This window comes from Triturus cristatus, chromosome 11, assembly GCF_964204655.1.
Source record: "Triturus cristatus chromosome 11, aTriCri1.1, whole genome shotgun sequence".
In the NCBI taxonomy this organism is placed as follows: Eukaryota; Metazoa; Chordata; class Amphibia; order Caudata; family Salamandridae; genus Triturus; species Triturus cristatus.
In genome coordinates, this window is record NC_140594.1 from 495,937,495 (window position 1) to 495,954,860 (window position 17,366).

At 44.3% G+C, this 17,366-nt stretch overlaps 1 protein-coding gene across 1 annotated transcript in view; it reads right to left on the reverse strand.

Moving 5' to 3' along the window:
- Positions 1-17,366, reverse strand: part of LOC146784472 (guanylate-binding protein 1-like) — an 888,553-nt gene that overhangs the window by 608,374 nt on the left and 262,813 nt on the right. Inside the window, exon 3 of the mRNA XM_085633259.1 lies at positions 6,392-6,648. Within this exon, the coding sequence (XP_085489385.1) occupies positions 6,392-6,584 (193 nt within the window). The 5' untranslated portion in view covers positions 6,585-6,648. The remainder of the gene's footprint in view (positions 1-6,391; positions 6,649-17,366) is intronic.

Here is a 17,366-nt window from a genome sequence, read left to right on the forward strand (position 1 = left end):
TGTTCTGTAAATTTCATTGTAATTTTAGATATTTTTATCTAAAGCTCCTGTTTGTTAACCATGGAATTAGGTCTTAAAAAATTGCAATGAAATGTCTTGTAAGTCTAGAGGACCCATTGACGTGTTAGAACACTGCCATGTTTATTTTAAGATCGATCACCGCAAGGGAAAGCATTGTGTTACAAACTAGAAACAAATGACCTCAATGTCTGTACCTTTAAATATGCGTAAAACTTTTATTGCATCATATTGTGTGTGCTTTTATGGCTATTTGTTTTAATTGCCGAATAAAGATTTTGATGATGATGATGACACACAGGTTAGGTAAGGCTTTCAGAACAGACCATGGTGGACAAGGTAAGGTAGCCTGTTTTGGTGATGATGTTTGTCAAAGAGATGTGTAGTGTGCAGATGAATTAGCGCTCTTAGTTACAGAAATAATCCCCTTTGGGGTGATACATAATCAGGGACAGTTCAAAAGTTACAGTTCGAAAGAAGAGGTTTCGTGTTCCAAAGACAGTCAAGGACGATGTTGCATAAGAGTCTTGGTGTGGGTGTTAGAGCAAGACTTGGGTTGAATTAGACCATGAATCTCTTTGATTTCTTCATAGAAAGAATGCAGTGGTCGAGAATGACTGCATCAGGATAAAGCAGTATTTGGATTGAGCTCGGAAGAAGGATTCAAATGAAATCTGCACCATCTCTAGAACGAGTACTCCTAATTATAACAACTTCAATGTTTAGGTCTTGCCTAGCCTTGCAGCGCGCATGCGCTGCAGGCGTAGCGAGATTTATTGGGGTAAAAGTATTTTTGGAGAAGGACTTCTGATCCCGCCCATCCTTTCAATGGGTGAATGTCCGTATTTATTTAAAACCCTGCATTTCGATTGCTCTGTAGGCTTTTTGGTTACCGCCCTGTATCTTTTATGTGCACGCCTTTGGGACACCGAGTCTATGGCTTCCTTCAGTTTTATGGCTTTTCTGTTATCTGATGGGGCGTGTTAAGGGAAGGTTCAGGGAGAGTTCAGCAAGCTTTTGCACGTACCCATCACGTGCGTCTTCTCTTTCACTCCCCTCCCTCCTCCACCCCCACCCCACTCTCTCTGCTGTTCCTCCCCTCCCTCCAGTGCTGTGTGGGGCGCAACAGCGACAGCTTGTTTAAAAAGGCATATGTGTGTTTATTTTTGTTTCTGCTCCGTGGACACGCTAACATGCTGCAGCAGTGTTAATCTTTTCTTAAACACTCTGTATACACTTACAGAGTTTGGTAACAATTGAATCGAAAACCAAGCTTGCAGAACTCACAAAAAAATATTAAATGGGTTCTTGTTTACAAGAGGACTCAGTTTCACCGAGGACTCAGTGCCCCTGTCCTTGTTGACCTTTTGCGTTTACTAAGGGCCAGGACGCCACATGTTACTGCTGTCATGTTTACACTTGGAGGAAGTTCGCCAATGGAAGAACTGATGGCCGGGTTTACTTGTACACTCATAGAAAATATAATTTTCGCAGCATAAGGGCCGCAAATTCTAGAAATCAGCTAATTAATTTCCTCTGTTTTAGGATCCTTAACAACATGGTACGCTTGCTGACAAAAATATGTTTGCATTCTGATATTTGAGCAGCTCGTGCTTATCAAGCGCTCCCAGACGCGCTTCTGGACTAAAGCCACCATTAAGTACTGAGAAGCAGTGTCCAAGTCAACAAGCACTGACAACGCCCACAGATGGCAAAGGGAAGCTTCAGGAAGGCGCACAGATCTGATAAGACACGTTCAGTAGCAGTGCAGACTTCGCTCACACACACAGCCGCGTTCCCCAATACTCCTTGTTTGAGTTCCAATTTTAATGTCATGGCATATTTCAATTAAAAAAATAACTTTATTGAATTCGTAAATTATACAAATATCTCTTTGTAAAATAGATAGATTATAACTTTGATGCCTCATTCTGGCAAAACAAAGTGATAATCTTAATCAAGGCATAAGTAGTCATGCGGGTTAATGCGAGGTTCAAGTAAAGCGTGATAGGTCTGTTATTCGTTTTGGTACAAATCGATACCTTCTTTTCTATTTTGAATGAAAGATGAAGTGCAGTGTGGTGCATTAATTCATGTACAACACTGTGCAGTGTGGGGGGTTAGCGTCCCGAGGGTGCACTCTAGTGTGGTACATTAGTCTCTCCAGGGTGCAGTGTGGACTGGTGGCTTTGTTTCCTCAGTATACAGTGCAGTGCACTGAGGTGCATTAATCAATCTACAATATTGTGCAGTGTGGCGGGATAGCAGTGTGGTAGATTAGTCACTCCAGGGTGCAGTGTGGACAGGTGACTTTGTTTCCTCGGAGTACAGTGCAATAATCAATCTACAACATTGTGCAGTGTGGAGGGTTAACATCCCGAAGATGCACTGTAGTGTGGCACATCGTCTCTCCAGGGTGCAGTGTGGACTGGTGGCTTTATTTCCTCAGTATACAGTGCAATGAGATGCATTAATCCATCTACAATTTTGTGCAGTGTGGCGGGTTAGCATCCAGAGGATACGCTGCAGTGTGATACATTAGTGACTACACTGTGCAGTGTGGACTGGTTGCTTTGTTTCCCCAGTAAACAGTGCAGTGAGGTGCATTCATGGTCGTAGGGTGCTACTGAGACCAAAATACTGCTATTGGTAGGGTGTTGGACAGTATTCTACTGTCCCTATGATGCAGTGGGGTAGGAGCACTGTCATTAGGTGCCATGAATTGTGCTGGGTTTTGATTTGACTCTCCTTTCTTCCAAGGGGCTGTATGTTGCAGCATCGCTCTCGCTCCACCGCTCTCCTTCCCTCCACCTCTCTCCTTCTTTCACCTTTCTTTTCAAGCGCTGTATGTGGCTACATTTCCCTCTCTCTCCCCGTCGTTCTCTCCTCGTCCTTCCACTTTACTCTTTCCACCTTTCTGCGTCTTCTTAATTTCAAGGCGCTGTCTGTGCCAACACCTCTCTTCCTCTCTCCTTCCTTCCACCCCTCTCTCTCTCCTGCTCTCACCTTCCTTCTGAGGTGCTGTATGTGTCAGCAGGTCCCTTTCTTGCACACCCTCACGGTCGTACCTTTCGAGGCACTTTATGTGGCAGCATGTCGCTCACTTTCTCTCCATCCATTCAAGGCTCTGTATGTGACTGCACCTCTGCCCCTAACTGGTGGGGCCTCAGCGGATCATCAAGTGTGCGACTTACACCAATGTCAGCATGACACACGTTTTGTACTTTATATTCCTGCACATAAAACGTATTATATCTGCTGTTTTAGTGCCCTCAATATTTATTACTGCATGATATGAGTATTTTATGCAGAACATTGCATTGTAATTGGATAACCAACTGGCTTCGTGGGCGTAGCCCTCATGTGCCCTCTCGACCTTCAGTGCTGCCCTTCTGCCCGCTGTTCATTGTTTACAAACCCAATACCTGGGATAGCGCCTGGTGCGTACATCTCTGCCATAGCACTGTCCCATTTTCTGCCGCCCGCTCCCACAGTCCATTTATATAACCTCTCTGCCGCCCATCATGTTGGAGGGGACGACTCGGCTACCTATCCTTACCAGGCCAATAACACGTTTACAATTATCTTCGGTAACAATGTCTGTGGTCATTGATGTGAGACTTGGCATGGTTCCCATATACATTACAGATCCGTGAATAATGTATCGAAGCTGCTTACCCTACGTTGCGGCCATTTTAGAGAAATGACATACACCGAGCATCGCATCGCAGACTGGCTGTGGCCATGGGCCTCACACCAGGGCCGTTAATTAAATTGGAGCCCTTGACAAACAGCGTCACAGCGCACCTCATTGGGCAACAGATGAATTAGAAATCATTCACGCTTAGAGAAGTGCAGGTCGCCTATCACCCAGGAAAACCATGGAGCTGCGGTACAGAAGACTTCTTTTTCAGCAGTGCGGCCCTACATTTTCACAATATTTAAAAGAAAGGTTGAAACCCCAGGGCGGCTGTGAGGGTCTGTGAGGGACAGGGTCTGGAGCTGTTCTCTGGCTGAGGGGTGAGGGTTGGGCCTGGAACTGTTCTCTGGCGGTGACTGCTTTTTGTGCTCTCACCGGTGTGTTACTTGAGCACATACCTGGCTTTACCTAAAGTGCACACCCCATGTGCTGTGAGGGGATCTGTGGATGGGGAGGTGTGTCTGTGTGTTTTTCTTAGGGGGGAGGGGTGTTTGGGGTGGCAGTAGTTATATAGCAGTAGGTTTGGACTTGGTGGGAGGATTTATCTAAGTGCACTTTAGCGTTTGCTTCCAATACGTTATTCGTCCTTGTGGCACTCCCCAATTTGTACTTAACGGCTGTCTCTCCACTCTCCTGGTCATCCTGCCCCTTCCTTCACCAGAGTCTCTGCTTCTTGCTGGACTCCTCCTTTCACCTCAACCTTTCAGTCTCGCTTATTAGCACTCCCCACAGGCTGTCTCTCCCCTCTACGTGTCATTATGTCCCTCCTTTCACTACAGGCTCCCTATTTTTCACCCAGTCCCTCTTTTTATCCCAGCCTTTTCACTCTCCTTCGTGTCATCCATTCCGTCTCTTTTTGGCTCTCCCATCGGTACTTCACTGCTGTCTCTCCGCTCTCCTTGTCACACTGTCCCTCCTTTCACTTGTCACACTGTTCCTCCTTTCACCAGAGGCTCTTGGCTTCTTAGTGGACTCCTCCTTTCAACTCCACCTTTCACTGTATTCTAATCTTCTAATAGCACTCCTTTCTGGTACTTCATCAGTCTCTCCCTCCTTTCACCAGAGGCTCTCCATTTCTCACCCAGTCACCTATTTCATTACAACCTTTCAGTTATTTATGTTTTACAAAAAAAAACACATAAAAACCAATGACATTAACAATAACAATAGCTCAAAATAATGTCAGTGCGAGACCTATTGCATTGTAAATGCTTGTTTCATAAGTAGTGAATATTTGGGACAGTTTCCTCTAAGGCTTATGTTTCGCTCCCATTACAGTAGCCTTTATTTGATATGGTGTTTTATTCTGCAATTTCCAAGAGTTAAAATAACAACTGCCACTGTCACTCGGTTCTAATGCAAACAGCAGTTGCCGGAAACAGCAGCTCTGGGCCCCATCAGAATTATGAGATCCATGGGAACACCGCAGAGCTCTTCATTTTCACCCAGAGATTTCGACTGCGAAATATCTGGGTGAAAGTCTGAACAAAAAAACCTAGAAATTACTGATGGAATTAGGTCCCTGGTAATTCCTCAAATCGTAGTTGACATTCAGGTTACAATTTGTAATGGGCTGGATTTTTGCCAACCTCATAGTCCCATTATGGCAACACACCCCACCCACACCACAACAGAGTATGCATGCATAAATAAATACACAACACAACTTTTGTTTGGGAAAAATATTGCTGCAGGTTTATTCCATACAAAAGTATGCAATATGGTGGGTTATCTTACGGGCGATCCAAGGGCAGGCAGCTGTACCAAATTATGCTGCCCTACCCGCCTGATGAGCCAAGCACTGTGGAGAAACCAATCAGCGCTACCCTTATGGGGGTGATCCCCTTACTGGATCACGTGACACATTGGTCCCTTATTACTCACGCCCCTTTCATGGCGGAGCGGAGCGGGGTCGCGGGGATTGGGACTCTCATAATGAGGGCCTCAATGGGGAAGTGCTGCCAGGGGTAATGGAAAATGGTCACAATAGTTGTGGTTTGATAAATAGGGTGGGCATTGACTGAAGAAGTGTCGCCATGGCATGACTGAATCAACAAGTGCAGTTATCAGCATCCTATAGGTGCTGATCCGTTTTACCTTCTATTTGCAACTAGTAAAAGCATGAATACGAAAACATGACAGATGAGGCATTTTGAGCTGAATAACTGATTTCTTAGGTGAGGTCAGGAAAATTCATGTCAACCAATCCATGAAATACCGAGGTCCCACCATGAATATTTTGTATTCAAAGGGAAACTCGCCAAATTCTTCCCAAAAATAATGTCTAGGAACAAAACAAGAATATCTCAATATCACTCAAACAATAAACTATTGATTGGTTATTTGAGCAAAGCAAGAAATATTATCAGAATGATAATCATGTGCATCCCAAAAAAGGGCCAGACCTTCTTATCACATGCTAAAGAAAGCTGAGCAGCTGTTTTCACACAGAATACATTACATATGGATGAATGAGAGCGACTTGCTGGATATAACTCTATGTTGGAAACACAAATACCTCATGTTCCAATTCCTATATTCAGATTTCCAGATCACCCGGAATGATCAAATAGCTGTGCATCTAACAGCTGGCCACACGTGTAAATCCCATGACATTTGGTAAACAACTGTAAATGTACTTGACACAAGTTGAGTCGACAAGAGAACATTCACCTTTGTTCTTTCCCGCCAACTTATTAATCAGGTAGGACTTTCCAGTGCTGTAGGGCCCCACGATGGCCACAACTACCAGGGGCTGGGTGATCTTGTTTAAAATCTCTATGGCTTCTTGTTTCACTACAAGTTCTCCTTCTGCTGTGTTTTCGATGAGGCACACGGGTGCTGGCATACTGACCTGGGCAGCCATTATGTCTTACAGAGAAGGCACTGAATGGGCCAGATGATGATGATGCAGGACACTGTTTTGAGATCTGTCAAGAAAAGGAAGGGTTATTATAATCAGCAGTACTGTGTCTGAACAAACGACAGTGTGTACAGAGTGGGCTAAGAGTTTGAAACTTTATAAAACAAGCATGTGCAATGCAATCGGTTTCGCATTTACGCAAGTTTGAGCTATTGACATTGCAAATGACAATGCCTTTTATTTTTGTTTTTAAAACATAACTAAAAGGCATTGTCATTTACAATGCCAATGGCATAAACTTGCGTAAATGCGAAACCTATTGTATTGCAAATGCTTGTTTCTAGCCTTCTTTGGATTCCAGCCCCGACTATGATGCAATCTTGCTTGTCCCAGAGATAAGGCTATTTCAGGCTAAGTACAAACCGGCACCAGAGCGCTCCCCCATTTTTCCAGCTAATTGACCTCCAAACACGCCCACTTCGGCACAAAGGAAAGAGGCAACTTCTTGAGAAAGAAAATACCATAGGTGGTCGAGGGCACACCCACTACATATCAAATGTAAAACAAGCATTTACAATGCAATGGTCTCGGCATTGTTAAAGTTAGAGGTATTGGCATTGCTCATGACATTAATTTTGTTTATGTTTTTAAAACCTTTAAAGAAACGGCATTGTTATTTACAATGTTAATAGCTTAATCACTCAAATGCGAGACCTATTGAATTTGCACCCACACACACAAAGCCACCCACACACCAGCATTTAACCCCTTCGACGCTCATGACGGAACGGTTCCGTCATGAGCGTCGGTTGAGCTGTGCTCATGACGGAACCGTTCCGTCATGACCACGCCCGCGCAAGCAACGGTCAGCACCGCGGGGGAATCCGCCCCGTGTGGAAGGGGTTAAGAGACCAGCCAATGGAGAAGAGGGGCGGGTTCAAGCCCCTCTTCTGAAAAACATTAAATCTCGGAGCGAGACTGCGCAAGCGCAGCCGAGAACTAAAAAGGAAGGTTTGTGCCAGACAAACAGTTTATTTTACCAAGTTGAAATGGCAGCTCAAAACTGCACTACAGGCTGCAGTGGCAGACCTGACATGTTTAAAAGTACTACTTTGGTGGGTGGTATAATGAATGCTGCAGTCCCAATAGCATCGTTTAATTTACAGGCTCTGGGTACTGGCTGTACCAAGTACTAGGGACTTACAAGTAAATTAAATGTACCAATTTTACCATGTTTGGAGGAGACAGCACAAGCCTTTTTGCACTGGTAAAGTGCAGAGGCCACTGCAGAGACCTAAAGCCAACAAAACTAATCTGGCCAACATGAGGGGTGAAGGAAAAAAGTTTGGGGGAACTGCACCTCAAGGATGCCAAATCTAACAGGATCTGGAGTAAGGCCCTTTATCGGTCTACTTTGAATCACCCTAAAATCACAATCATTTAAGGTACATATATGCTCAGATACCCAAGTTCCCAGTTCGTATACTCAAACACAACACAACATTTTGATTCTCAGTGCTTCCGAATACAACTGCGCTGAAACTACTTACTCTATCCATCTAGCTGTCCCAAATGTTGTTGTTCTCGCATAAATTTCACGACACCCTTGATTTATCTACTGCTTAGTGCTAACTTTCTGATCTCTAACCAGATATATCGATATGCTAAAGAGGAGTCCTCAGTTATATTTACTGGATCAGGTTTGTTCAACATTAGCACTGGTTTGGTCAGCAACTAGGTCTTGTATATATGTAGTTATAACCTCCTTTCAAGTGATAAAACCTCTGGTGCAGTACAAGACTTTGATTAAAGCTGTGGTAATTAAATGTCATGTTTCTTAATGGTCTTTTCCAGCATGGATGATGTGCAAAGAGTAATAAGGGTTTGTTGGTCATTGCATCAATGAGGGGCATGATTTTTCCATGTCCTGTGCTCAGCTGTCCAAACTCCATTATAACTGACACTGATTTAAGGACAATTGGCCAGGCCGTTATTATATGACATATTAATAGACGCAGTCTTTGTTAGTGGGAGCCTCCACTGCTCACTTGCACCAATGAAATGTGCACTATACTCGCTGACCCACTACATAGGCTGCGAAAACATAACTTTCTCAACCTCGCTAAACCCTCATACATGTGAAATAATCTTTCTATGATGTTAGGGACCCTTAAAACAAGACAGAATTAAATTGGAAATGCTTAAGTTGCTAGCATTCCAAAAAGCACTACAAAAATTGAAAAAACAACTTTCTACTCAGTTGGGAAGGACAAAAAATGAAACAGTGCTCATGTGGCATCACTTAGGGCAGCTAGGACTATTGAGCCATAGGTTGAACAGATTTTCCATAGTGAAAACCAGAGCAGGTCACAGAAAGAGAAGTTAGACTACAACTTGACAGTCAATAGACAATAGAGGAGGATGTGATACAAGCTGTAAAACACAAGACAAACTGAAGCAGTGAATATGCCATCTGTTTGGGTGTAAGTAACACCATCCGGGAGACTTGAGTTATGGTTAAAGTTTACAGTTACAATAGAAATGTAATTCATACATTATGTTTATTTATCCTTCTGTACCCTTGACATTCTCATACTATCTCTTTCCTTCCTTCATTCTACTGCTTATGCTTTACTTCATTCTTTTCTCTCGCTCAAAAGATTCTGTTTTCCTCCTATTCTGTCTGTGCTCGTAATCTTCCAATTCTCTCTGCTTGCATGTTTTCTTTAGCTTCTCTGCTCCAACGCAATGCCTCTTGTTCCATTGAGAAAGTGCTCTCTAATGCCCCGTTTTAAGGAACATAGATTTAATCTTTCTAATTATATCCCTTTACCCTCAGACCACGGAGCCTAAAATGTAGGCTCACCTCCCTTGCAATCGTCTGGTTCCCAAACTTGCTGGTGCCCATGAAGCGCCAATATTGCTGGGGAAGTTAGTCTATTTTCTGGATATGCTTCACTAAGACTGGACTTATACAGCATTGCGCTTTCGGGACGCATTTCTCAAGATTCAAGCTGTCCTCTCCGCCTAATCAGTTTCCACTCTAGCCCATAATTAATGTTTAATTACATTAAAATGTAAGACATTCTGGCATCAATAAAGGATACTGCTGCTTAAACATTAACGTGCTCTCAGCATGGATAGGCCACTCGCAATCTTTCCTTGCAGATGGAACGAGTACTACAAAACGCTTTAACTAAATACGAGGTCTCATACTGGTTTTCATTTGCAAAATGGGACATCGAGTAATTAATTACAAGGAAACCGAACCTGCCACAACCTGCTCTATGGTTTATATTTGATAGAGTTTCCCGAGTGAAAACCCATATGTAAAGTACAACTAATAACATAACTGCACCCTGACCAACCATCTTTGCTTATCATATTATGGTGCGCCCAGCAACAAAAACGATAAAGAAACATATACGAGGAAGAATCGTCAACACCAATACAATTTAAGCCAAAGTAATAGTACCCACAAAAGTCAAATAGAAAACTACCAAATTGTCATTAAGGTTATTAACTGTGGCGTTCAATAATTGCTGACAGGTATGCATCTATCCTCTCAATATGACCCTTCACCAGTAGCACAACCCTTATAGATTTTCCGGGTTCTTCCTATTGACACCCCATTTCTCATCCCACCTCTCCTCACAGTCCTTGAACTTTATCTGCATGGCCACCAGCTGGTTGAAGAGGAGGTCAGCCATTGCCAGATCATGCTCCCCTGTCTCTGGTACTCTCCGAGCAGCGGCTTTTTCGGTGTCCCCACTTCCACCCCGCAGGATCTCAGGTTCCAAAGGATTTCCAGCTTTGAGTTTGGCGCTACCCGCCCGCCGTTGCTGAGACTACAGGCAACCGCCCGCAGCGCCGATGTAATGTAGGGACCTCTAACCTCACGCACGAAGGGGCGAAACCGGAGAAAGCAGGAGAGGGAGCCGTCATTGTTCGGGGCTCTTATCCTATTTCTTGATCCTAAGTTGGTACACATTAGTTGTGTGCCGATTTACGATTCTATGAAATATGTCAAATTGTGACATATTGGACGCTGTGTAATATAGAGATTAATAACGTAATAATGTTAACTTCACTGTTTTGCAGTATCAGTGTTTTGCAGTATTCAACGTACGCAATTGCTAGGTAACGAAGTACCTAATAGAGGCAGCGTCTGATGGATCCCAACCTAAATGTAATGTTACTGTGTCGTTCTTATCTACCGACAAAACAAAATAAAAAAAATACAGAAATAAACTTGCCATCCAAGGAGCCAGAAAAGGCGGGTCAGAAAATGCAATAAGTTGGAAATGTTACACATAGTAAATGACATAAGCCACCTAAATACACGCAGAGAACTTCACATGAGTATAAACAGTGCGTTCTGAAGGTGTTCAGGCTTACTTTTCCCACTTCCCCTCGTCAACTTTCTTCTAATCAGCCCTTTCCAAGATGGCTGCGAAAATGACGTCTGCTTTCTGTTTTGATTAGACACAAGCCGGTAGTGTTGGGATGGCTGCATGATTTGTTTCTTCCTGGAGTCAGCCTGTATCGTTGCAAAAATGGCAGCGCCTGTCGAAGACGGTGTGCATGCACCAATGCCAGGCAGATGTGGTTTCTACGTGGCAAAAAAGAGCAGATTCTGCAAAATGATTGTGTCCGAAGGAAAGAGGTTATGCGGGGAGCACGCAACGCACGGAAAGGAAATAAGAGGAACAAGCCGAGGGCACCGGAAGACACCACCGCCTTTCTCCGAGGCAGAGCAGAAATGCCTCGGAGAAAGGCAGCGGCGTTTTCGGATTCGGGGGCGTGTTTGTCTTTTCTCTCCTCCAGCCATTGGCTGGAGGAGATAATGAGACTTCTTGCAAAAAACACGCCCCCTGATCCGAAAAGAACGGGGCCTAATCGGAATGACTGACCTCTTCTCCAATGGCTGGCCAGCATTCAAGAGGCCAGCCAATGGAGAACAGGGGAGAAGAGGGGCGGGTTCAAGCCCCTCTTCTCCAAGTCATTAAATCTCGCGAGCGAGACTGCGCAAGCGCAGCCTTCGCTAGCCGAGACCTAAAAATTCTAGGAAAGGAGGGTACACAAATACAATGGTGAGATTATATTCACATACTGCAGGATGCGTGATGTGAATATAATGAACTTGTTCCTTAATGTGTTGCGCCTATTTCAACAGAATATGGGTGTTACATTCCTTTTCTTTATGTCAATTTACCTAAAAATTAAATCCGGCGCCGTTAAAAACACAACAGCTGCAGATGCATTATCTTAAAATGCACAGATTGGATTAGTATGTTCGGCTTCATTTTGAGTTTTAAAAATGCATAGTCCTTCACCAGAGAAAAATAGAACGTTCACACACTGTCCTCCAAATTAAAATATAAATTGGCAGCCTACGCAGACGATATTCTGATAATGACGGAGCAACCCCAGGCATCAATAGAAGCACTAATGTCCACTAATGTCCACGATAAAAGAATAATCGGAACACTCAGGGTACAAGCTTAACACTTACAAATCTGAGTGCAAGCCGCTGAATATCTTCTGCTCCAGAGAAGTCCTGGGAAACTCAGGGCTGACCTGGCAGACCAACTATATTAAAATATCCAAATTAAAATATAAATTGGCAGCCTAAGCAGACGATATTCTGATAATGACGGAGCAACCCCAGGCATCAATAGAAGCACTAATGTCCACGATAAAAGAATACTCGGAACACTCAGGGTACAAGCTTAACACTTACAAATCTGAGTGCAAGCCGCTGAATATCTTCTGCTCCAGAGAAGTCCTGGGAAACTCAGGGCTGACCTGGCAGACCAACTATATCAAATACTTGGGTATACTATTTGGTAGTGACCTACCAACCACAATACGACACAATGAGAAACTTCTACTGATAAAGATAAGAAACAACTAGAGGACTGCTCACCAAAATTTGTGACATGGTGGGGACGAATCGAAACACTAAAAATGATGATCACACCCCTGGCAAACTACCTATCAGGGATGATCCCCATCTTCCTAACAGATGATTTCCACCAAAGGGTAGATAAATTGTGCACCAAATTCCTGTGGAGGGATAAGAAAGCGAGGATAAGCATAAAAAAACTAAGATTCCCGAAAACACAAGGAGGGGTGAACCTGGCGGATTTCAAGCTCTTCCAACTCGCTTTCATTGCCAAACAAGGCATACAGTGGGTAGATCATACACCGGAATACACACCGGTATGGTTCCAAGTAGAAAATTCCATTCTGAACAACCAGAAACCCACTAGCCCTGCTAACAGCAAACACATACCCACACGCGCACAACCCTATACTGAGGAACACCAAAATAGCACTGCTAAAACTCGACCGTAGAATGGAGGTCAGTATCAAAGGCTCAAAATTAGAAGCAATATGGGGGAACAGCAACCTTAAATACAGAGGGAAAACCCTAAGATTCGACACTTGGATAGAGAAAGGCATCACGCACCCGCACCAACTAGAAAAGGGAAAGGCGCCAATCACATTCACTGAATTGAAGACAACCCACCAGCTAGAAGACCTAGACCTGTACATGTTTCTAAAGATAAAGACAACCATAACAAAATCAAAGCTAACAGACACAACGCCCTCGATACTCCAATATGTAAAGAACATAAACAAACTAGGTCACCAAGCATCGAAAATATATAAAACACTAAGACAGCTCAAACACAAACTGAATAACAAAACAAAGGGATACTGGGACACACACTCACAACCCCCAATAAAAGAACAGGAGTGGGAAACTATATGGGCTTCAGCCACAAAAAATAAAATCACACCTGTTCTCGCACAAACCAAATTATGGCTCCTTCACAAAACTTTCTGGACCCCAGCTCGAATACACACACTAGGCCCAAGAGATAACCCAACATGCTGGAATTGTGGCACGGGGTGGGGAGATTTAGAACACCTGATCTTCCAATGCCCACGGCTCAAGATCTTCTGGCATAATGTTATGGACTTTATAGACAACGTTTTTATGTGCAAAATCACCAGGAACTTTGCCTCACTCATTACAGCGTTCATTCGAACAGACCTCCCCACAGAGGGAGAGAGAGAACTACTGGACCTACTCCTAACAGCGGCAGTCAAACTCGTGCTAAACAACTGGAAAGACTCCTCACAAACATCCTACAAGAGCTGGCTCAACTGGATTACTTACCTTAGAGGAGCAGACAGCCTAGCACTGCAATACACGCCGTTGAAGGCGTCTTCCAGAGGTCTATGGGAAGCGCTGGACAAAGCGCTAGTCCCTCATGATCCACCATAGGAAACAAATACAGTCAGATGCCAAGGCAAAGACCTGAATTAAAGGGCTACCTAAGTTTGAGAAAAGTATGCGATTGCAATCCTTCTCCCTCAACTTATTCTAATCTATCCTATACACTCCCACCTTAGGAACTCTCTCTTCACTGTATGAAACAAGCTGCCAATGGGGGAGCCGACCTAAAAGTAACACTATACTAACAGAAATACCATGTAACCTAAGGGCGACCCTGACAGACAAATGATATGTATGTCCTGTATATGTATAAAATACCTAATAAAAATACTATAAAAAAAAAATATATATATTATTTATTTCAATCACATAAAGTTAAACGGTTATTTTTCAAGAGTTAAGACGAAATGGCTCAGTTTGCGGTTGCCATTAAGCAAATAGAGAAAGTACATTAATGGTGTATGTATAAAAGTGCTGGGAAAATATTTGCTAAATATGTTTATTTTAGCTTTTCCGTCAGAGCTTTCCTGCCTTATTTTCTTTTCTTGCCTCTCACTAGTATTTTGCTTTCATGTGTCTGAAGCCAGGATTCAATGATTCAGACTTCTCCACCCTCTTTGAGCTTTAATTCCTTACATTTATGGGTTTCAGAGAAAAGCGGGAATATAATGACCCAAAGGAAGGCAAAAGGAAGTACACGGTCAAAAAGTGTCCATGTATGATACCTTTCGTCAGTCCTGACAAGTTAGTCAACAGACCTTTGCATATTGGGACTTGTAGTTTTGCTTTTAACATCGCACGGTGTCAATATTTAAAAGCGAAAATGCTGCTGGCTAAAAAGCCCCAGTTGGCTGGTGGCGCCGCATATAACACTGGGCATCCAACCCTCATGCACACACTTGTTACCTCTTTAGACGCACTTCTTTGTGTTGAGGAGGCATTAAACATGAGTTGAAGGTAGGGGATCTCCCCCACCCTCTCTGCCAAAAGAATGCAGCAGCCCAAGAGACACATGTGGCCATCTTATCTCCATAAACTGAAACTTTGGTTTACAAATTAACCAGGGTGGGGTCACATGCGTTAGGAGATGATGTCCCCTCTCCACAAGTTCTAAAAACACACACGGGCAGGACCGACCTAAAGAAAATATTGATGCAAACACAGATTGTAGCGAATGCATCTCATGTTCCATCACACCCACCCATCTTCACACTGTACTACTGCCAGCCCTCATGGCAGGATCCTGCTTCGATTCTGCTATGTATGTACCAACACTACCCACACCTTAGTATCATCCAAGCGCCTCAAGCCTGCCTCCTACAGGGAGCACATGCTCCTTGCCCTTCGTGTGCCAAACGCGGGAATTTCCAGAGACCCCCTCAGCGTCCCCTTCGCTTCCTGGCTGAGAAGGGCAATCAAGTAAGCGGTGCCCCGGCGCAACACGATCAAGGCAACTGAGTTATCTTCACCGTACATTTTACAGCTGTGAAAGGCGGGTACATCATTGAAACTCAATATCCCCTTGAAAGTTAGAGAACACTACAGCGAAAAAGGGTGGTGTGAGGTGTTAAGCACAGTTAACAATCATGCAGAAGTCTGTTTGCCCGGACACTACATTTTTGCATAGCACGTGGGACCACAAAGAACGACATAACCCTCACCAAAAGGGAAACAAAAATATCACCGGTACCTTGGCCTGACCCCTAAGTTATCACCCGCTTTTCTACACTGAAGGTCGCGTCTGTGATACAGAGCGCTGAACGTACTACCCTGGTGCCGTCCTGACTGTGGTGCTGGAGTAAGGACAGCCCTCTGACTCCTGGGAAGTTTGCTTTGGGATGGGGGATGGGGAGGGAGGAGCAGGTAGAATTTCAAACCGGAACCAGTAAACAAGCTAGGAGCACACCCTCCTACGTCATGGGAAACAAAGATGGCGTCTTCCTGTCCTTGTGGGCAGTCCTAAAATTGGACAGGGCGGTAACAAAAAAGTCCGATTTCCCATCACGCGTCAGCGTTTAACATAAACAGTGACGCAAGCCAATTGAAAACAGGGACGTGGCTTTAAGTCCCCTTCTGAAACTGTACGATTCCAGAAGCCCTCACAGAGCGAGCAGCGCATGCGTGCTGCAACGCCAGGCGAGACCTAAAAAGAAGCTAAAGATGGCGTCTTCCTGTCCAGATGGGCCGTCCTAAAATTGGACAGGGCGGTAACAGAAAAGTCCGATTTCCAATCACGCGCCAGCGTTTAACATAAACGATGACGCAAGCCAATTGAAAACAGGGGCGTGGCTTAAAGTCCCCTTCTGAAACTGTATTGATTTCAAGAAGCCCTCGCAGAGCGTGCAGCGCCTGCGCGCTGCAACGACTGGCGAGACCTAAAAAGGAGCTAAATAATATTACAGTAATTAACCCACAGGCTGCACTGCATGTATCCTACTACTGAAACCTACCAAACTACGCTGTCATGGTTACTGTTTCCCTTGAGAATGAGGGGTACATCTTTCGGATCAGAGGTGTGGCTTTGTGTCATAATTTTCCTTTTTCGGGCCAATGGTGGGGTCCTCTTTTTTTGCTCGCTAAAGGAGACCACGTTTCTCAAGTCGACTGCTGGACGGGGGCTCTGTATTTACAGTTTCCACTTATCACAGGTGTTTGCAGTGAGGCACCATGACACTGATTTTGAGTGGGCGGAGTTCATTGACCTTCTGAGCCAATACCCAGTTTTGCATAGTTTACCGCACCCTGTAATTATTGGGTGCAAAAAATAGACTACAACCTTCCTTCAATGTTGGCAGGTCAAACCTGCCAGAACTTAAGACGGCAAAAGAGTATGGTGTATATCGTGATATGTGGACTTTGGCACCAGAATCCAAGTGTTATTCCCCCAAAACACAGAATAGGTGCAGTTTATCACACAGATCTTACCCAGGGAGTCAAATTTTATCAAGAGTACTAAACAACATCAACCGCTCTGTGGCACTCGTAATCGGGGTCTATCTCTTCCTCTGACTGCAAGAGGGGTTTGGTATCAACGTTTTTCTGGGCTTGTGCTTGCACGGTGAACCTGGTGGCGACCTAGCAGAGCTTAGGGGGAGCCAGGCACAGCCTGTACAGGTAAGAGCGGCTGGGCGGTGGGGTGAGGGGGGAGTCGACAGACCACGGGAGAGGGAAAATAACATGAATAAATACATAAAAACACTTACCTTGCGTGTGTCTTGGCGATGTGGCGATTGCAAGGTAAGTGGTTTTATTTATTTTCCTATCCTGTCATCTGCCTACTTCCCCCTGCCCCGCCCACCACTCTTACCTATACCAGCCACACCTGGAGGGAGCGGATCTATACTTTGCACAATTTAATTACAATTGCTTTGCTATCGATCCTTTGATACCCAGGGTCTACGGTCCTTCACAGGAGGGTGGATCACGACCCCATCACTACACATACCCCAGCCAAGTTACCAGGTTCACGTGTAACTAACTTCACCAGTAAAGGTTCTTCTTTGCATTTTGGTGCTTGTAGACATGTTTATACC